We start from the raw sequence: 21,540 nt of genomic DNA, 5'->3' as shown, positions 1-21,540 counted from the left end.
TCGTGAAATGTTTTCATGATCTCATGGAGTTAAAACTTCTCAGTATTTTTCCATCTGTTGCAGTTACTGTCCTTCTGATTCTTGAACTGTCTTTGAGACAGCGAGGATCTCTTCCACCTGGTGCCTCAGGCTTTCGCATGGCCCCAGTGGTCTTGGAGCATCTTCCTGTGTGACAGGACATCTAGGCTCACCTACTGCATTTCTTGCCCCAGGCTAGGAAGCTGCTGTTTCTTCAAGGAGTCCTTGTTCTTTTTAATGGGATAAGTATTTGATTGCTAAGAGTGCTCCTCCTTACTGGCTAGTGTTTGCTTTTAATCCTATTTAGTGGACAGAGCTAGAAATACTTTTAATCCCTTTTTTTTTTACTACCTTGATTTCAGAAAATCTGAGTATCTTTTCTCTTACTCTTCCCACCTAACACCAATAACATAATTATTTGCTTTTCCCTATGATAAATAGTAATATGAAAAAAATAATGCTATTATTAACAACAATATGATACTAAAAAAATTTTAAGCTTTTTGGGAGACTTGTCTGTGAGTATATGTAAGGATGTACTGTCGAATTACTGCGTTTTGAAATCACAGAATTGATTACTGTCTATGTAGTTATATGCTCATATTGATTTATACTTAGGTTTGTTTTATTTTGCTTTTGATTTTAGAGGTTTGCTTCTTAAAAATTTAATGTACTGTAATAGTTCCCAAGTCAAATCTACAAAACAAGGTATACGTAGAGAAGTTCAGCTTTTGTCCCTGTCAGCCCCTTTAATTAAATGGCAGCATGCTGTGTACACTTTTCCCCCACCTTGTCTTCTCCACTTACTGGCATACACTAGAGATTACTCTGTTTCTGAGGGAATACAGATTATAAAGAGAGTTAAAACAAATGACTTTACTGTTTTAGCTATAAATTGAACTTGTGTACTTTTAGCTATTTAGCTATTTGACATAAAACTTTTACTTGTAATTAACCTATAATTATATTCAGCAAAGAAAATATTAGAAACTTTAAGTTTTGCTTGTTAAAAAATGATAGCATAAATCATTTTGAGTTTCAAAAAGAAGCCTTGTATGAGAGGACTGTATCACTGATCCAGCCTTTTCTACGAATGTCTGGGCTCGCAGGACCCACCCGCTCTGCAGTCCTTCCTGGCCTTACGCTCGTGGACCTGAGAACTGCTCGTGTCGTGTTGCGTCCTCTACACCTGTTAGTTTGCTTACTCGGTTTAGGGTTTTGAATGTTGGGACTGCCAGCGTTTCTCTAACTGTGGACCCCTTCTCTTGAGTCCAAGCCTGAGTGAAAGGGTTTTAGCCCCTCCCCAGATCACGTTTGTAACTATAATCCAGTGTACCTACGTGGAGCAGGTCAGATCCGGCAGGGGGGCTGTGTTGACCCTCGTATTACGTTCATACGAACAGCGTTCTTCGCTCTCCTTAGTAAGTCTCTCTCCTCTCCATCCATGAAGTTGTCTGTGGACCATGGTTCTGATAGGATATGCTCACGTGACAGAAACTGCCGGTGAGTCCGTGTCTCCGGAACTGACACATACGGGGCACTCAGTGTAGCGTTACCACGGCCGCCGGCCCTGGTGGAAGCTCGCTCCGTCACGTGTTTACTTTGATCCTCAGCGCCCTTCTGAGTCTTAGTTACGTGCTCGTGGGAGGTGTAGTGTCAGTGATTCGAAACAGCTAGGAGCGTGGGCTACTTACTAGTTCCATAATTAATGTAACAGATTACCTCTGAGGTCCAGGTGATAGTCTGTTTCTATATATCCTGTCTTGTTTGATGAAAGATTCGAAATAACTTAGAAATATATGCACTAAGGAAAAAAAAAATGAAGAAGAGGGAAAGAAAATACAAAGATGAAGAAGAAGAAAGGTAATAAAATCTTTGAAAGAACAAGAGGAATGCTCAGAGATGCCTAACATAATGCTGACCCATCGCTTGACAGACCTGGAGGGATTCTCATAGGAAGGAGTTTGACATGATCAAATGATCATTTCCTCAGTGATTCCTTGAGGAATATTCATGTATGCTCAGGGACGTGTGAGTCATGGTAAACATAGCTAGCTGAGAGGATCCATTTATTTTTGTAAGTAACTTAATAAAATATTTTTAGAGGAAATATGCTTTTAATGTGGATTAGGATGTAACATTTATATGTATTGTTACAGGAAACTGCATGTCACTTCAGGCTGTGCCCACAGAGAACCATATTTATTGGGAAAATTTGGGAAAATTGGATGGAAAAATTGGATATGATCTGTTAATGAGCTGCTGAAGAGTTTTAAGGTGGGGATTCAGAAGGGTTTTAATTAGCCTAAGCTTCAGGTCTGGAGTGGTTACTGTGGGAGCAGAATAGAGGATGGATCTGAGGGAACTGTGGTTGGAAATGAGTGCGTGCTGCCCACGTGAGGGATGGGTTTCTGAGCACAGCCGCTGGGAGCGGCTGGTCAGACAGAAGCCGTGTACTGAAGCCTGGTGCAGACTGTAACAGCCGTTCCCAGCCAGATGCATGTTGACGGACTGCAGTGAGAGAATATTTGGGAGTGGAAGACAGGTTTTGTGGAGCTGCTGGTGTGATCCGGGGGGTGTTCTGAGCTGGTAGTTGAGTGGCTCGAGACCAGGTTCTGCTCAGCAGGGTCAGATGGAGAGAGAGATTTGGGACTAATCTGTGGTTGCCAGACAGCAGCACTGGGCATGGGTGAGATTCTTTTTGGTAGAAAGTATACAGGTAATAGAAGAATTTAAGGGAAGGCCACTGTTAAGAGGAGTAGGCAAGGACAAGAGGGAAAAAAAACCTCCAAAGAATTAGGAGGAAAACTAGCAGAACATCCAAGAAGTAGAGGTTAAAGAGATAGTTGGGAGCAGAAGGAACCTTTTTCTATATAGACTCCCAGGAAACCCTAAAAAATTAAATATTATTAGCAAAATAGCTGTTTATGGTTAATATTAAGGACGTCAAATATATTAAGTTTAGCTATTTTGTTTGTCTTTAATAAATGACTTAGAAAAATATATTTTCATAACCTGTTATAGTTACTAGCTTGGCTGTTTCATTGGTAGAAAATACGGGGGACGTGGTCACATGTGGGTAAGGTTTCTGAGACTGACAGCTCAGTCTATTATTTTCCTGTCTGGTTAGCCTGAGGATTGGTTCCCTAAATTCTCATGAGCTGACTCACTACACAGCCGATCAGACTCCTAGCTTATAAGAAGCTTGGACCCTGGACTTTGTAAAACCTTTTTAACACTCGGGTATATACACTTTGTGATCCTCAAAGTGCAGTTGGCCCCGAAATGCCCTGTATATGTCAGTTAATTGGTTCGTGGCGCAATGTTTTGCCATCAGCTGTGGCCGTGGATTTCTTACTGAGACATCGTTGGCAGCAGTGTGAGGCTTTTCTAGGAACCGTTTTGGGAGAGGCAGAGCACAGTGACAGGAATCCCGTAGTTGGGGTCCTGGAGAACTGCAGGCCTTGGTGTGCCCCTCTTCAGAGCAGGGTAGCAGTCCTGCTCATTCTCAGAGCTGAAGCGTAGATTTATACAAATCAATTTCAGTCCATTGTAGGGATTTTAAATTGTTAGCTGCTCTTCTCTTCTCCTTTAGCAAATTGGGTGGTATGTATCTCTACGAGGAGGATACTGTGGTGTTAGGCTCATCGACTGAAAACCTTTTGAATTGGACTCCACACTCATTATACTAAAACCAAGTCAAGTTTTAGATATTCTAAAACATTCAGATGGTTGCTAAAAGTCATTCCATCCAGTAACTAAGTTGATTTGGCCAGTGAATATGAATCTACAGCTACCTCATCATGTGTCCTTTAGAAGTGCTGCTTAAAATCATGTTATCAAAAAAATAATAAATAAAATTATGTGATCTGTAGGAACCATACTGACTTTTTACATGATTTTCTGGTAAAACCTGACCTTAAATTTTTTCAGACCAAATAGTCTTTCATCCTCTATGATCTGTAACTTTGGGATTGTAAAGTACTTGTGTTGGCTTTTAGCAGATGCAAAGTTTTTTAGAAAAATTAAATTTCTGACCATTTGCATTTTTTTGTAGCCATCTCGTCAGCTTTCAAAACAGGTGGTCTGGTTTGCTCTTTGGTTGTCTAAAGCACACAGAGATGTTACCTCAGTCTACAAAATTGTTTTCTACTCATTCTCTTATACATGTTTTTCTTATAAATTAGTTCAAATATGCATCTGGAAGTAGAGTGTAATTAAATCAGAAGGGAATGCATTTGGTAGAGTAGGATATGTGCTTCAAAACTGGCCTCCCTGCTGGGGCTGTCGTCCCCGACTGCAGCTGTTCTTTACCTAGAAGCCGGGGCCTCTTCGAGAGCACGAGGGGTATTGTGCGCACTCCCTACACACACAGGCATGGGTTCGCTCTTTCTTGCGTGTGTGCACGCACAGAGCCAAAGCCTCCCAGTGGCTCCCACTTTACCTAGAGTCAAATCCAGACTCTCACGATCGTGGTCTGGCCTTGGCGAGTCTCACTGCGTTTCCCTCTTTTCACCTGGGGTTCATCTCTGGCCGGTGAGCCCAGCCAGACCCACGCCGGCTGTAGGCCTTAGCACCTGCTTGTCGCTCTGCCCAGGAAGCTCTTGAGGTGGCCATGAGGCTGCTGCGTGTCCCTCAGGGCTCGTGGCAGGTGTCCATCTTCATGGAAGGCTTTACAGTCCCAGGAGCTTAGGAAGCTCCTGGTCATTTTCTTTCTTACAACCCTGCTTGTGTTTTCCACAACATGACCACTATCTGATTTGTTTGTTTTCTTGTTAGTCTTTTCCTCCTGTGCCCCACAGCTACACTGTAAGCTCTTTACAGGCAGGGACACTGACCTGTTCATCGCTGTGTCCTCAGCACTGGAACATGTCCGTGTGAGTCTGTATGTGGTTAAACGTGTTGACAGGCAGCACTCTATCCAAACACTGCGGAGTTTCTTCCTTTTCTCATCCTTCACCCAGAGTGACCATCAGCTCATCATTATAAAAACTACTTGGGCTTGAAGAGAGGACAGGAAGTGTCTTTATCATACAGGATTATTCTCTATAGCAAAGTGTTGGTAGATCAACAAGTGCCTGTAAATGAATGTTGTCTAACAGGACATGAATGTAGAAGTATTACACAGATTCCATCTTTGTACTCCTTGCAACTGGAACTTAGGTGCCCTTTTTTAAAGTGATCATAGTTGTTAGCTATCTTTGTTACTGGAATAAAATAAAGTAGTGCTCAAAGGTGTCAAAATGTTTTTTTTTCAGGTGGAACATTGAGAATTTATGCAGATAGTTTAAAACCAAATATTCCCTACAAGACAATCCTGCTGTCTACCACGGATCCTGCAGACTTTGCTGTGGCTGAAGCATTAGAGAAATATGGTCTGGAAAAAGAAAATCCTAAGGATTACTGCATTGCCCGGGTAAGTAACTATCACATCAGAGCTTACCAGTATTGCACATGCTACAGCTTCACATTTAAGCGGAAAGATATTCTTTAAATCAAGTTAAATGTAGGGTAATTTTCTTCCCATGGTACCATTTAAAATGTAGTAAGTGGAAACCTTGTCTTAAATATGTATAAAAAACGAACATTGTCCTTTCCATTACAAAAGTAATAAATAAATATAAAGTAAAAAAGTATGAAAAGGTGACTTGAAGAAAATAAAAATCACCCATAATTCTAATACCAAAGGGTAACCCCTATTAACATTTATATGTATGACAACATATATATAACATTATATATATATCTCTTTAGTTCCTGTTTTGCATATATAGATAACTTAATATTTTTCAAGTGTTTTTCTAATGGTTTTACTAAGATACATCATGAAGATTCAGCTTCCAAATAAAAACTCCAGTTTGCTGTTCTAACTAGCACTTGGTGTCTACATTTCGTCATCATCCCCGTCATTTCTTGCAGATAAAGACCGTGTATCTTTCACCCAGTTCTCACAAGGACAGTGAGCTCTTCTTCCTTAGAACTGAGCGGTCTCATTAAGTAAAATCAAGCAGGTTTTCTCTTCTGAGACAGACTACCTGGACAATTCTTTTTTTTTTTTAAAGATTTTATTTATGTATTTGACAGAGACATAGCGAGAGAGGGAACACAAGCAGGGGGAGTGGGAGAGGGAGAAGCAGGCTTCTCGCTGAGCAGAGAGCCCGATGCGGGGCTCGATCCCAGGACCCTGGGATCATGACCTGAGCCGAAGGCAGACGCTTAACGACTGAGCCACCCAGGCGCCCCATACCTGGACAATTCTTAACCCTGAAGTGTGCGCGGGCTTCTTCATTACCAGGATTTCCCTGTCAGATCGCATTGGCACTGGGGTTTGACAAGAGATGTCTTCCTTTCCTCACCTTAGCAATCGATAACTAAATCATAAAACAGTGTGGTTCCTCGTGTCAGGGCCCCCCCCACACACACACACATACACACACTCAGGATTACGGAGGAACGGTTGCAGTGCGGTAAACTGCGTGTACTTACCTCTGCGGCCTCGCTAGGGCTGGTGCACCAGCCCAGGGGACACCTCGTCACCTGCAGAGTGTCCGTGTGCCTCTGTGTGATGTGTCCCTTCCTCCTCCCCCTTGCCCAGGCAGCCACTGGTTTGCTTTCTGTCACTATAAAGTACTTGGATGTTGTAGAATTTTTATGTAAGGAGCCGTATGCAGCGTGCACTCCTGTTGCTTGCTTGTACTCGGCGTGACAATTTCAGGTGTGCTTGCTTGTATCCATGCTTGTCCTTTTTGTTGCTGCGTGGTATTTCATTATATGGATATGTCCAAATTTATTCATCTCCTTACCTGTTGACGGACATTTGGGTTGTTTCCAGTTTTTGGCTGTTAGAATAAGGCTACTGTGAGCATATGTGTGCAGGTCTTCTCACAGACAGACGTTTTTCCTCGAGTAAAGTGTTTGTGCAACTGAAGAAACTTTGAAACTGTATTCCAAAGTGATTATACCATGTTCCATCTGCATCAGAAGTTTGTGAGAGCGCCATATTTGATGTGGTCAGTTACTTTAAATACCAGCCGTTTTGATAGGTCATAGTGGTATCTCGTTGTGGAAAACATTTTTAGGGGTGCCTGGGTGGCTCAGTCGTTAAGCGTCTGCCTTCGGCTCAGGTCGTGATCCCGGGATCCTGGGATCCAGCCCTGCATCGGGCTCCCTGCCCAGCGGGAGGCCTGCTTCTCCCTCTTCCCCTGCCCTTGCTCCCTGCTCATGCTCGCTCTCTCTCAAATAAATAAAATCTTTAAAAAAAATTTTTTTAATTTCCTGTTGAGAGATATATATCAAGTCCTTTGTATGATACATATGTTGTGTATATTTTTTCCTCATCTGTGACTTGTTCATTGCTGGTTTGCCTTTTCATTTTTTAAATGATGCCCTTTAGAGAACAAATTTTTTTTATTTTTGTGGAAGTCAACTTTTTTGTTTTTAGCATTCCTTTGTGTTCTATAAAAGAATGTGTCTCTTCTGAGGTTCCACATACTTTCCTCTGTCTTAATATTATTTTTTAAAATTTTATTTATTTGAGAGAGAGAGAGCAGGAGCAGAGGGGAGGGGCAGAGGGAGAGGGAGAAGCAGGCTGCCTGTTGAGCAGGGAGCCTGATGATGGATGGTGCCTGTGTCGGCTCCCTCCCAGGACCCCGGGTCATGATCTGAGAGCAGTTGGATGTTAAATGAGACACCCAGGTGCCCCTCCTCCTTTGTCTTATAGAAGTTTTATAGTTTTAGTTCTTACACTTAGGTCTGTATATTCCGTTTAAAGTTAACATTTGTGTACGGTGTGAGATTAGGGTAGATGTTCATTTTTTTCCATGCAGATACCCAGTTGATCCAGCACCATTTGTTAAAAAGGCTTTCTTTTCTCCCATTGAGTGCTTTGACACCTTTGTTGAAAATCAGTTGACCATATATATATATATGTGGCTCGATTTCAGGAATCTGTTCTGTTAATCTGTATGTCTTGTATCTTTTTGTGAGCATTAAGCTGTATTGATTACTGTAGGTTTTGTAGTAAGTCTTAAAGTTTTACTGGATAAAGTAAATCCCAGTTTTGTTGTTTATGTTTTTGATTTTAAAAATTGCTTCCGTTATTCTAGGTCATTTGTGTTTCTGAAAAAATTTCAGAATCAGCCTGTCAGGTTGTACCCAGAAGGTGCTGGCATTGTGACTGGGTTGGCGTGGGTTCTGCAGATGAGTCAGAGGCGTCCACCCTCGAAGTGTCCAGGCTGCCAGGCTGCGAGCACAGGGCGCCTCTTGTTGATGCGGCCTTACTTTGAGCGCTCAGTGTGGGTCTCAGACCTCTTCTGTTAGCTGTAGATGGAGTTAAATAAAGGGCTTGTTGAGTTTTATGAATTTTTTCTTTTTGCTGAAAAGCTAAGAAGTTTTATTCAATTAGAAAAACTATTTGGTAGATCTGCAATTTTATGAATATAGCTCAGGTTTTAGCTGAAAAGAAAACAGATTTTTTCCCCATTAAAATGACAATAAAGAAATAAAATCTGTATAAATGCACAAGAACAAAGAGAATGAAAGAAGAGATGGCAAAAGAGCAGAGTTGTGAATGAAATTCTGGAGAAGTCAATGACTGGTATCCCACTTGTTGGGCCCAAGGAAACCTGCAGAGAGAACCTAGCAGGAAGAAACTGGCCGAGCGCCCACATCACAATCCCCGCAGACAGGAACGAGGGGCTGCAGCACATGCTTCAGCAGCATTGAGGTTGGGCTAAAGTGAAATTGGGTTGAAAGTTTTCATAAGAAGTGGCAGACCCCACCAGATTCTCTTCCCCATCCCTGCTACTGTGTCATCTCTCCCTCTGAAGGCTGTGATGGAGGTGACAGGGGAGGAGGCCTTGCATTTAAGGGTAACAGGAGTAGCAGGGTATGGCAAGGGTCTTTACTGAAGATGGGAGGGTGAAGTAGAAGCGCTTCCCAGGACACTGACAGCCTGAAGATTTGAGGATTTCTCCCAGAAGGCACCCTCCCGCCAAGGGACAGAGATCTGTATGGAAACTGACCTGTGGAAGCTCAATCCGGTAACCTCACTCAGAGGGCTCCTGACAATAATCCTTGCCCCTCACCTTGAACTTTCTTTTGCCTCACTGTCGAATGTGAACTGATGGCCAAGCATCAACAGACATTTGAAACACCTTTAAAATGAAAGACAGACCAACACAAGTAGGTAAAAGAACCTGGTCTTAATTCATGGATGCGACAAGGCAGAAAGCAGGTGGAAGTGTTCAAAAAGAGAGACTCAGGGGAGAGGGAAGACCGTGCATCTGTGGAATAAGACCACAGTGCTGTCACGAGGGACACTTGGAGAAAGGAACCTTGGAAATTTAAAATAGAAGTCAGTAAGGGATAGGAGAAAAATGTCAGTAGAAGGGGTGGAAGATAAAGTTCAAGATATCTGCCCAAGTGTAGAACAGAAAGAAAAGAGAAAATATCGGAAAGGTCATCTTGTAGAATACCTAGCACTTAGCTAAATGAGGGCCAGAGAGAGAAAGCAAGAGGACATGGAGAGAGAGAGGTTATCAAGGAAATGTACTAGAATGTCTCCCAGAACTGAAGGGTTTGAGTTTCTAGCTCAAAAAGGGCCCGCTGAGTAATGGTACAGTTACTTCAAAAAAGAGCCAAACCAAGGTGTATTATTTTGAAATTGTAGAAAACTAGAGAAAAGAGAATAATGATTCCAAAGAAAAAGATTCCAGTGGCATATAAAGGATCCGGCGGAGGAGGGTGGGCAAGATTGGTGCCAGTCATTTCAGCATAACCATGGAGTCTGGAATACATGACATGACACAGTACTTTCTGATTCAGAGTGAAATGATTTCCAATCCAAACTGTCAAGTGGTAGATGGGTGGAACAAAGACATTTCAAAGCTTCCAAGGCAAAATTTACCACCCATTCAGCCTTTCTCAAAAAGGTACTGGAGGACATCCTCCAGCAAAATGATGGAGTGGGCCAAGAAGTAGAAAGGTACAGACTCCCCGAATAGGATCTAGCACAGGAGGTCATCCCGAGGGTGATGAAGAAGGATAGAGAGTCTGGAAGATGTCTGTCTGTGCAGTCATCCTACATAGCACCCACTGCACGGTGGAGAGAGTGTATGAGACTGAAAATAGTGTTTCTAATGAGGTGATAAATGTTAGTTATACTGTCTAAAACAAATGGCCAGTAAATTCCTGAGTGTGTTTCTGTGAGGATGTTTTTTCAGTTCTGTGTTACAGCAATAAATAAGACGCAAACTAAACACCCATTACTAAAGGAATGCTTATGCCACTGGATACCTGTTGCTATGAAACATTATGAATTAAATCTACACCAGTTGACTTGGGGATACATACATTTCATAAAATACCCCGGTTTTGGAAAAACAGTTACCATAAAATAAAATGGAACAACACAAGTCCTTGTCTGTGCATACATGACCGTAGAGAAAGATAGATGCCTAGGAAAAATACACAGCAGTTTACCAGTTACCTACGTGAAGGGAAGAGGGAGGAAAAGAAGACTCTGAAATACACATGTGATTCAGATGTGAGCCCTCTTAACACGAGATAGATAGACGCATAAAGATCATTACTGAACGCATGATTGTAAAAACGTCATCTCACAATGGGTTTGTTTTTTCCTTCCTTATGCTTTTCTGTATTGCAGTTTTTTATAGTGAGCCTGTATTATTTAGAACCCCCACCCTCAAAAAAAAAATACCCCAAAGCTCATTTCTTTGTGGGGTGGGGAAAGATAGGTGATCACGAGTGTTTGTTTTTTGATATGCTCTTTCATTTCCTTTGGTCTCACTAAGAGCGTAAGAAATGGTATTGATAAATTAGAAGGGAAAGTGATGCTTCCGAAATAAAAGATATATTTTATACTGGATTTCTGGAGAATAGGGTTCATAGATAAAGAAACAGTATCCTGAACTGAAATTCTACCCTACTTTGGGGGGGGGAAATTCGTGGGGTGAGGTTGGGAGAATAGGTAATCAAGTTAATCATGCATTGCCTCTGAAGGGGAAATACTTCAGATACAGGACATTCTGGTGCATTTTCCTCCTGGCGGTTAAGTACGAAGTAGAGGAGAACCCTCTTGTAATGCTGGTGAGATCGTTGCTTTTCTGTTCAGGAGGAAAACATAGTGAGCCTTACTGTATATCTGGGAAGTACACTTATGCCTCTGGAGTAATTGGGCCCGTGGAGAAGGATGGATTTGGATGCATGTTCCTTATGGTTTTTGTTAGTCATGGCTGTAAAAAGTGTTCTGGTCAGAATAAAATCAGTAAATCAGTGGTGTGCATAGGGTCTGCTTGGCTGAGCGGAAACCTGACCCTCTTCCAGCTGCGCCCCTGCTAGTCTTTGAGCACCCAGGGCAGGAACTTGGTTACCAGCACCTAGCCTTGCGTGCGAGACTTGGGATTGCTCAGCTGTTTGCCAAGGGAATGTTTTTGTATAAGTGCGTGTGAATCTATTAAATACTACTCATCAGTTCCATACAGAGTTGCATTTGATACATTGTGTGGTAATGAACTTGATCATTTTTTTCCCTTTCATTAATTTCTGCCATACTGTTACTGATGAAATTCAAACATGAAAGGACACCTTCATTGGGGTCATGAAGTTACGAAAGCCTACTTTGGGCTGTAGTGACAGGCCTTTTTAAAGTCATTTGATGTTTTCTTTTGAGGGTCTCCTTCTTTGGGTTTTTTCTGTTCTATTATGTCCTTGCAAATTCTACTTCACAAGCTTAGGGAGTACAAATCAGGAGTTGACTATTGTTTTAATCTTGAATTAGATAGTCTTCGTTCTCTTGGTTTGCCATCTTATCAATTATGTAAGAGGTAGCGCTTCTGTATTCATTCAGTGGTTATTTTAGCTATTTGTTCAGTAAATACTTAAGTTCCTCTTACTCGTTCATTACTCTCTTGGGGTACAAAAGCAAGGGCTGTCTCTGAAAGAACTTCACTAAAGGGGGACAGAGAAGCCGGGAGTGAGAAACGCAAAACAAGGAGCACTGGAGTGAGCGTGGTGGTCAGGGAAGGTTTCCTGGAGGAGCTGTTGTTGAGCTAGACATGGACGCTGGGAAACGAGCCTTTTAGGCTCAAGAGATCATGGACAAGTGGAACTCATGGCTTAGTCTGAGAGCTCTGAGTAGTGGCTGGGATCTACCAGGGTGCGTGACAAAGACTGGGGCAGGAGAGGGACAAAGGTCAGGTTTTGAACTGTGTGTGTTCTAAGCCCAAGGTACTAAATTCAATACAAAACAGTACAAGAAAAAATTAATTACTTTAGCAGGACAGGGTATTGTAATATATTTTTCTTTTTCAGGTAATTTGAAGCAGTGTAGAAAGAAATTACAGGGTTCTATACAAGAGTCTAATCCATTTGGTGTATGGATATGATGATATGTTTGGTTGGTAAGGTTTATTGAGATAACATTGTAGTGCCGTAGGTTGAAAATAATGTCCAGACGCCAGTGGCTTGGCTGCTTCTCCTGTCTTCTATAATCATGTTTTGGTTTGCTTTAATACTGAAGTAGAATGAAGGAAGGGCAAAAGTCCAGCAGGTGCATGAGATTATTGGGCTACTGTCACTAGATTCTCCCTCTGTATTACTGGGGGCTTTCCCAGATGATTAAGAAAATTGTTTGGCTACCAGAAAAACATAAAAGTTAATACAGCATTATGAGTTTTAAGAGTGTCTTTGAATGTAGTGTTTTAAAACAGATGCTTAAAAACATTTGTTGAATGAATAGCCCTGTGGTATAGCTAAATGATCTTATTAAAATTTAATCATAAAGACCGATTATCTACAAGAAAAAGAATGCTATGCTTTTTCGTTGTTAGGTGACAGTTATCCTGAGAGACCTCACATTAGATGAAACTATAAAAACAATTATTTGATGATGCAAGGAAAGTGGATTAGGGACCAGAGACTGAGCAGTAGTGGAGTGATCTTTCCTTAAAAATTACAGAAATTACTCACAGTTTGACCATTACATACCATCCTTCCCTATAAGAGTTTGTTAAAAAACAAACAAACAAAAATTACTCCACTAATTCTTTTTGGGGGCCAGAGAGGCAGGTAGATAAAAACAGCAAAGCTTTTTATTGGAAGCTGTTGTCCTTCACTTTCGTTGATTAGTTGGAGAATTGTCTGTAGTGTTTGATCAGTTTAATTTTACCGTGACTTTATTTATAATAAATTCTGGTTTGTAAATCCTGGTAATTTACTTTTTAGGTATAGCACAGTTAATTATTTTTCCCTTTCAGGTTATGCTTCCTCCTGGAGCCCAGCATTCTGATGAAAAAGGTGCTAAAGAAATTATCCTTGATGATGATGACTGTCCTTTACAAATCTTCAGGGAATGGCCAAGTGACAAAGGTAAAGGGTAATTTTATTTGTTAAAGAATTACTTATATGATACATTAAATTTCTGCCGGATATGTTAGTTGTTTAACTGTGAGGATGCTGGGGAGCGTGCGTGGCAGGATTTTTTGGTTGTGTGTGTGTGTGTGGGGGGGGGCTGTTTGCTGTATAGTTTTTTAGCTCCTTCCTAGACTTGACAGATGTTGTCCTGAGGGCCACACTCCGCTTGTGTGAGTTTGGGGTGTAGACCTGGAACAGGCTGTCCTGCCGTAGGAGGAGAACCTTGTCTGGAAGGAACAGGATGGGGGTTCCGCACTGTGTCGGCCAGTGCAAGAGCACTGTTCTCTGTCAGTGGCAGGGTCCTCTCCACCCTGAGCGCTTGTGATGGGGACGGTGACCTGCAGCCTTAGAGATTGTCCAGGAATTTAGTCATTTCAAATGAGAAATCCAGACTTTTCACCATTCAGTTTCCCCTGATTATTTCAGAGCAGTGAAGGTTGAAAGCTGTTTTGATGAAATCTAGTTTTCTTGCTTTCAGTTTCACACTGTAAGCTGTGTGTCCTTGAGTAGAGGCCTTTGCATAATGAAGACATACAAATTGATTGCCCATTCATCGTATCAGTAATGTAGACTGGTAGTTTAAATTAAAGTGTACACTTGCTTAGTCTACCTCTTTATAATATAAATTCAAATTGCTTTGAATTCTGAGTTAATTCAGTTGAGTTAAAATCAGGTCAACTAAAAATATATTTGTATATATGTATTTGTGTATGCATGTGGTGTGTGTGTGTGTGATTGTATTTATTGATCATAGGGTTACTTACCAATGTGAACGTTGATTTGTTCTTAAACTGATGCTGTGTTGTTTTCAAGCATGTAATGTGCTTTGGTAGTTGTTAATTTAAAATAATCTTTGGAAATTGCTAGTAGAATTTTTCAGAACACAAGTGACTAATACTTCCTCGACTGAGTAAAAGTATAAATTGGTTAAGCCTTCACTCAATCACTCCTTGGGAGATGTTAAATTATATTTTCTTGGTAAATCTTAGAAGAGTTGACGGTGAGTCATTTGGCCACATATGCTGATTTGAGTGTGCTTGATGATTGACAATGTGCACTGTTCTAGGGGTTTTAGTCTTTCAGTTGAAGAGGAGGCCACCAGACTATATCCCAAAGAAAACTAAGAAACATGTCGATGGGAAGCTGGTGAAGGGCAAGGAGAGAGCGGAGGGGTCGGGCTATGGCTCTGCGCTTCCGCCCGAGAAGCTGCCCTATCTAGTAGAGCTAAGCCCAGGTGAGAAATACTATCAATATACATTGTTCTATCCTCAAATGTTTATGCTTTTAATGAATTTTATTTAAGTATCCTTTCTGTTGGCTGACAACCCTTTTTTAGACCATTTATTTTTTTAAAAAGTTATTCTTATATTTAAAAAAAAACAGAACCTTAAGGTCACAGGATATGTATATTTATGCATAAAAATAGAGTTCACATGGACAAAAACGAATATTGAAAAACAAAATTTAAAATAGTGAATATGGAGAGTTTAAGGAGAAGTTTAAATGATCCACTTTTAAAATTTTTTTCCAAAAATAACCTATAAAATACTTAACCTAAAAAATGACAAACTGAAATGTACTCTTAGGGCAAATTTAATAGAAGCAAGTGTGTGTGTGTGTATTTACTATACTATTGTTTAATGTATGAACAGTGTCTGAGAAGGTATCTTTAAATTTAACAGTACATCTAAGAAATCCATCTGTAAGAGGAAGGATATTTGTTCGGTTTTAAAATAATAATAGACTAAGTTTATTTTCATGTTAGATATTTCTTTTTAGAGCTCTCTTAATTAAGCTAAAGCTGTTGTTCTAAGTTAGTCATGAGGTAGAGAGATGCGTTGACATTCCTACAGAAGTGTTTTATGCACATATCCCAATGTAGCATATAGATGTAACACACACACATACGTATATGTGTATATGACATTTTATCATTCAGCTAAGCGACATCGTTTTTGTTCATTTGGTTCAAATAGTAGTATGTAACCTATATTATGAAATGCTGTGAAGAACAGAGCATTGAGCTCTCCCGCCCAGAACTGCTTTTATTTTTTATTTTTTTGAAGATTTATTTATTTATTTTGGGGGAGAGTTGGGGGTGAGGGGCAGAGGGAGAGAATCCCAAGCAGACTCCCGCTGAGCACGGAGCCTGACACGGGGCACGATCCCAGGACCGAGATCATGATCTGAGCCGACATCATCAGTCAGACTGTCAACTGACTGAGCCACCCAGGCGCCCCCAGAAACGCTTTTAGATAAAGCTCGATTAGTAAGTACAGAAAAAGCTGGAAGCCAAAATGTAGATCATCTGTGGTTGCTTGGACAGGAATTAAGTTTTTCTCTTCTTTGATTCATGAGCGTTTATTTTTGTTGGCGAGATGATAACTAATGAATAGATGAGGTCCTACAATCTTATGGCACAAGTAGGACCTGTCGATACAGGAAAAATGGTATTGGTTTGACTAATAGTCTGTAATTTATAATCAGTGGCAATATGCTGCGGGTAGTAGTTTTTATACTTAATTATGTTTGAGGAGTTTTTTAGATTAATTAGCTGTTTGTGAGGAGTATGTTAGTGTTGCTTTGTCCCTCCGTTCTCCGGCTGAAAAATTCATTTAAACTTTCTCACTGTGGTTCGGAGACATGTCCCCGTATTGCTGTGCGGTGTGGCGTACGTGAGCGCGGGGGGCTGCTCATCTGCGGCAGTAACAGCAACTGAGGGCCAGCCATTGTGTCGGAACTTAACAAATTTTTAGGATCTTTGGGCACTGGGTCTGCTTTTTAAAATTTTGCATTACATGCTAGAAACTAATGATTGTTTTCTCTAAATCTAACTTTTTGAGGATTTAGGAATATTAGTCTAGAGAGAATTGATAATAGCAGCTGACATAGAATAATTTTCAAATGAATAATGGAGAGGTGGTTTGGATGGGTCGCAGAGACAGGATGAGAATTCAATCCTTCATCTATTTGACAAGTATTTATTGATACTTATGATGTCAGACCCTCCCCGTCCTGGGCCTTTGTGATGGAGCACCAACTGAACAGATTAAACCCGCTGACCTTGGCAACTTCCATTCTAGTGAGAATTGCTATTTTGACTGCTTATTTCATATTTTTAGTTTCCCAGCTAAAAAAATATATAGACGTTTTTGTAGGCGTGGGAAAATAACAGGCCATAGATAAAAATTAATTCTCATTAATTCTCTTAGTACTTTTCACCAAATACCGGGTTAATGCTCGTAACGCATTTCCTCCGTTCGTGGCACTCAGCATTTACTGAGCGGCTGCTTCAGGGAAAGCAGTGAGTACAAAAGTGAAGAGGGGTGTTCCTGCCTTCACGTGGCTCCCATACAAGACATCGTCGTAACCCAGTGTGTGAGGAGCCCCTCCCGAGTACTCCGGGCTGCCAGCCCATAGCCCTGCTTGTGGCTGCACAGCTGTCTGTCCTGCACCTCGGCTCCCACTGGCGCCAGGGTGAGCAGTCGCTGGTGGGCCCGGAGGCTGGGCCGGGGTCTTTCTCACACCAAAGGCACGTTCTGTTTACTAGGTCATGCTGTCTTTTTCAGTTTTCATTATTATTATTATGAGTTGAGCACAGTCAGCATGCTGAATGAAATGGATTTCTTTTTCCATTTACAAGAAAATAATACCGGTAAATGTTGATTTGTCATGAATAGATAAGTGCTGTCCGTGCACTGGACATACTACCAGCCAAGCAAGTATCCTCCCGGTTGGGCCAGGGTGCAGGAGCTGTAGATGGGAGGTTTTTGAGATGGGGGTGTATGCTTATATTGTCTTTATTGTGTTTTGGAGAGATGGGGGTAAAAAGTCATTTTATTCTTTGGTTTGGTTTTGAATGTGTTCAGCCGCGTTGGGTGGTAGTCTTCTACATGGTTAACTAACTTGCTCTCCTGCTGCTTGGTGACTCAACTGTCGTCTTGGTGTTTTCCTTAACAGTGTGCATTGGTTTCTAACACACGCTGCCTGGAGCGCTGTTGTCTTGTCCTCACAGCTCCGAAAGCTCTGGGTGAAATGTGCTTTTCATCCTTTGAAAGGGGTCCCACTGCAGCTCACCCTCTCCTGTCTCTCTCCTCCTTCCCTCTTCCGCGTGTTCTGCATGGCCTCTGTCCTGCCGCCGCTGCCTTCACCTGGGCCCCGTGCATGTGTCTCTAACCCCAGGGAGAAGGGATCGCTTTGCCTGCTACAACTATCACCCTTACGAAGGTAATGCTATGTTCATACTGCTTTTCTAACTAGAGCACTAACAGAGCCTCTTGGGCAAAATAATGTTAAGTGGCCAGACATTTTATGTATTAGTTTCTTAATTAATACAAGTAACTTTATTCTAAGAAATGTAATGTGCCATCCTTCCTTGGTTGGCGTCTTGTCAGCACTCCATGTGCAGCATTCACTTCATCTCACAGAAGCCGAGTTTGCAGAAATGTCCAGCTCCTTTACTCAGGCAAAGTCTAGAGTGAGAAATTGGACTGAAGAAGGACAGGAGCTGGGTTCCTATCCTTCCCCTCCTTCCCCCAAAAAGGTTAGGAAGAGGGGAGAAGCTGGGGGAGGAAGAGGATGGGGGAGAGTGAGGGTGGTGGGTAAGAATGCACCCAGGACCCAGCGGCGGGTGGGAGGGGCTCCGCGCTCACACACTCAGCTATAACGCTGACGGGAAGACGTGTCCCCACCACTGGCATGTGTGACAGTGTTCGGGAGGGTGAGAGGAAGACTCAGCCGTACACCTGGCGTTCACTCATATTGACCATCTTTTTTGTAGGGAACTAACGTATTACATTTGGACCAGGTTTTAGGGTGTTCCTTAGGATTCTCCTTGTTTTCCTGGTTGAAATTTGTTTCTTCTTGTTAGCAAAGATGTACCTTCTTACTTAGAACATTTTTCTCAAATTTGTCTATTTCTGTTTTTGTCATCTTCAGTAGTACAGCTAGTTTTTGGTTTTATGGAAATACTTTTTTGTTTTTATGTTTTAAATGTTATTTTTTTACATGTTGAATGTAACAGATGCTTTTCCATGCTGTATAAAGTTTACCCACCTTTTAGCGTCTTGTATTTGTTTGTTGAATTATCTCCAAACTGATAGTACAGATTTTCATTGGATGTTAACTGAACTTGGAGTTTGGAGTTTTGTTCTTTTTAAACAAATACATAAATAAGTGATATTTATCACCTATTTTGATACTCATATATGCATAGAGTCTAAGACCTGTTTTTACTGTTTTTTAATTCCTGAAAAGGACTCTTTAATGTTTTCATGTGTTTGTTAATTTCATACTGTAAAGTAATGGAAACTAGAGGGAAAATGGCATTTCCTTTTTTTTACTTGGTGTGTATAAAAAATGCATAGAATAAACTCATCAAAACTTTGACCAAAGTGCTTTTAGTTTTCCATTTGTATTTTAGGAGAGCTGGTTTATTTGTTTTTCTGAATAGAGTTTGTGAAAATATGATCTAACTAAGCTCTGTACTTCATTCAGTAAGCTTCAGAAATTAGATAGTTTCTTAACTGTTATGTAGATTCACTAAACTGTGAGCTCTGTGGGGATGTGACTGTGTGTTCAGTTTCTCCCCGTGCCTGGGACACGGGAAACTCTTGGTCAGCGCTCTTTAAATGAACGAGTCCCTCCCTGTCCCGTAAGTGGCACGGCAAAAACAACACTTAACACCACATACTAACTTCACCCGGGGTTCACCTGGGGAAGCAAGTAGAGGCAAAAGCAGAGTTGGAGGTATAGAATTGTTGTAAAAACAAAAGTACTCTTTAAAAAATGTTCTTATGCTATGTTCATAATGGTCTATTTTCCCTTAATATTTAGAATACTAAGGAAAACTTGCGGTTATATCTCAAATTAAAAAAAAAGCAAAAGCAGGAAAACGAGACACAGAACAATGTGAATAGTAATTTAGGGGTACCAGAGTTGGCAAATAAAATTCAAGACACCCAGAGGCATTAGCAGTTTTAGATAGAAAACCAATTTTTGTGTAAATCGGGTCCCAACGATTGCCCATTTGACTGGATGCCATGTATTTCATTTGTCAACCCTAAAGAGTATTCTAATGTTGGTGCAAAAAAAAAAAAAAAAGAGAAAGAAAAATACGTGTATTGAGTTGCTTAATTATATATGCATAAAACAGATTTTAAAGATTTGCTTCTGGGTAGGGAATTAACGCAGGAAAGGAAGGGTGCTTTTCATTGATTACTTCCTGTGCCTTTTAAATTTCAAACCACATGAATATTTTATATATTTTTAATTCTACATTATGACATGAAGAAAAAACCCAAAACCCCTCTGGTAGAAGCAGTGTTGTATGTGGGGGGGTTACTTAGATTTGTCTCTGCTTTTAAAAGTGCTCCAGATTTGTCATCTCTGGGGAAGGAAGGTGCGCAAGTGCTCTTGTTCAGTTGAGGAAGGGGAGAAAATACAAGGTATTGTTTTAGGCAACACTTTTCTGTGTTCATTAATGCCCATGAGATGGTCCTTGTACTCTTAATGAAGAGAAGGGAATGAGATTTTCCAAAAAGAAAGATGTTGCTTATTTGAAGATCACCTGCCTACATCTCCCCTCACTCCCCAAATCAAACCAGAGACCACTGTATCTAGTAAATTCTGTGGCCACCGTTTGGGTTATTCAAAATCTATCCATGAAGGCTTTATCTGTATTTTCTATTGCTGTGAAAGTGTAAGAAAAGAGGGACTGGGAAGGCAGCTTGCCTCTCCCCTGTGTGTGGGGAGGCTTCCAGTGTAGTGACGGGGGGAGGAAGGAAGGACTGGAGGGGAAGTTTGTATTTCCCCCTTTTTCTTTACACCTGTAAATCTGTTGATCTAGAAGAGTACATAATATCCATTTATTAGTCACAAGATACCTTTCAGAAGCACTCAAAATGCAGAGGAATATTAATGTGAATTTTTTCTTTCACCCCTAAACATGTATTTTTCATATTCTTGTATTTTTAACTTTGTTTTGATTGTTCTTCATCATTTATTTGCTTCTTCTGCTTTCTTTGTAATTCATTTGTGTGATTTCTCTGTAACCATATTGCTTTATTTTCTTCATTTTTAGCTACTAATTACTCACTGTTAATAAATCTTTGTTGAATGTGTACTGTGGACCAGACACTGTACTGAGCGCCAGAATCCAGAGATTGTTGTTTGTTTGTTTATTTTTTAATCTGGCCGCCAAGGAGCTCAGAGGTGGGATGGGGGGGCAAGTAAATGGAAATAATCCTGGAATAGGGTTAGTGATATGAAGATAAAGTAGTCCGGGGTGCTGTGGAGGATGGGAAGAACACAGAATGCTTCCTGACTGGGAGTATTTATTGGGACTGCCTGTGGTGTTTAAAGCAAGCAAAATAATCCACATTCCTGGGGCATTTGGACTCAGCAGCTCTAGAAGGGACCTGCCCACCTCTGGGAGAAGGCTCAGGTGGTTCTGATGCCTCATTTTGGATCAGGACGTGGAGGTGGAGTTGGGAGTTGAAAGGAAAACTGTTTAAAAAAAAATGCTTCCGTTGCCACCACACACGATGAGGATATTCCAGCTGTGAAGCATTGCAGATGATGAACCAGTTTTTTTCATGGATATTAGGCGTTGTGGCTTTCAAACACAGGTTACTTTCATCCAGACTTGACAGGTTTCAGAAATATTTCAGAAGTGGGAAATGTGATTAGAATGTTATTTTGTGTACTCTACGATTAACAACAATTGTAACAGAATTTTTATATTCATGGTGTGTTTTGTCTGTGAGAGTTCAGACCACACCACAGCTAAGAGATTTTAGCAGTCTGAAATCCACATACACTCCCAGTGTTTAACTTCTGAAGCTCTCACAGCTTAATTCCTGGTCCCAGTGACCAGAGATTTTAACTGGCAACTGAATAAGTGAATCAGCAAGTTATTGGTGCATTGAAGTCGGTCAGGGAGACTCTGCGTGGCCCTTTTAGGACTTTGCACACCCACGCTAGGTTGGCTCTCACAGCTGGGAGATGGGTCATGATTCACTTCACATTAGTTCTGTGAGGCATGTTTCCTTGTGTGTTCACAGCTCTGAAATCAGAATAAATCTCTGA

The 21,540-nt window shown here is 41.0% G+C and overlaps 1 protein-coding gene across 12 annotated transcripts in view; it reads left to right on the top strand.

Annotated features, from left to right (window-relative positions):
* The window catches only part of AFDN (afadin, adherens junction formation factor), a 141,389-nt gene that overhangs the window by 46,958 nt on the left and 72,891 nt on the right, over positions 1 to 21,540 (top strand). For 9 of the 12 annotated variants that reach the window (XM_036118632.2, XM_036118631.2, XM_036118630.2 and 6 more), the window contains exons 6-9: positions 5,277 to 5,434; positions 13,296 to 13,407; positions 14,519 to 14,686; positions 17,635 to 17,679. In XM_036118632.2, coding sequence (XP_035974525.2) covers positions 5,277 to 5,434; positions 13,296 to 13,407; positions 14,519 to 14,686; positions 17,635 to 17,679 — 483 coding nt within the window. The remainder of the gene's footprint in view (positions 1 to 5,276; positions 5,435 to 13,295; positions 13,408 to 14,518; positions 14,687 to 17,634; positions 17,680 to 21,540) is intronic. The other 3 variants (XM_036118634.2, XM_078054460.1, XM_036118633.2) reach the window with 1 other exon arrangement.

This window comes from Halichoerus grypus, chromosome 9, assembly GCF_964656455.1.
Source record: "Halichoerus grypus chromosome 9, mHalGry1.hap1.1, whole genome shotgun sequence".
NCBI lineage: Eukaryota > Metazoa > Chordata > Mammalia > Carnivora > Phocidae > Halichoerus > Halichoerus grypus.
The sequence above is the reverse complement of the archived record's forward strand: the minus strand, read 5'-3'. Positions and strand labels throughout refer to the sequence as shown.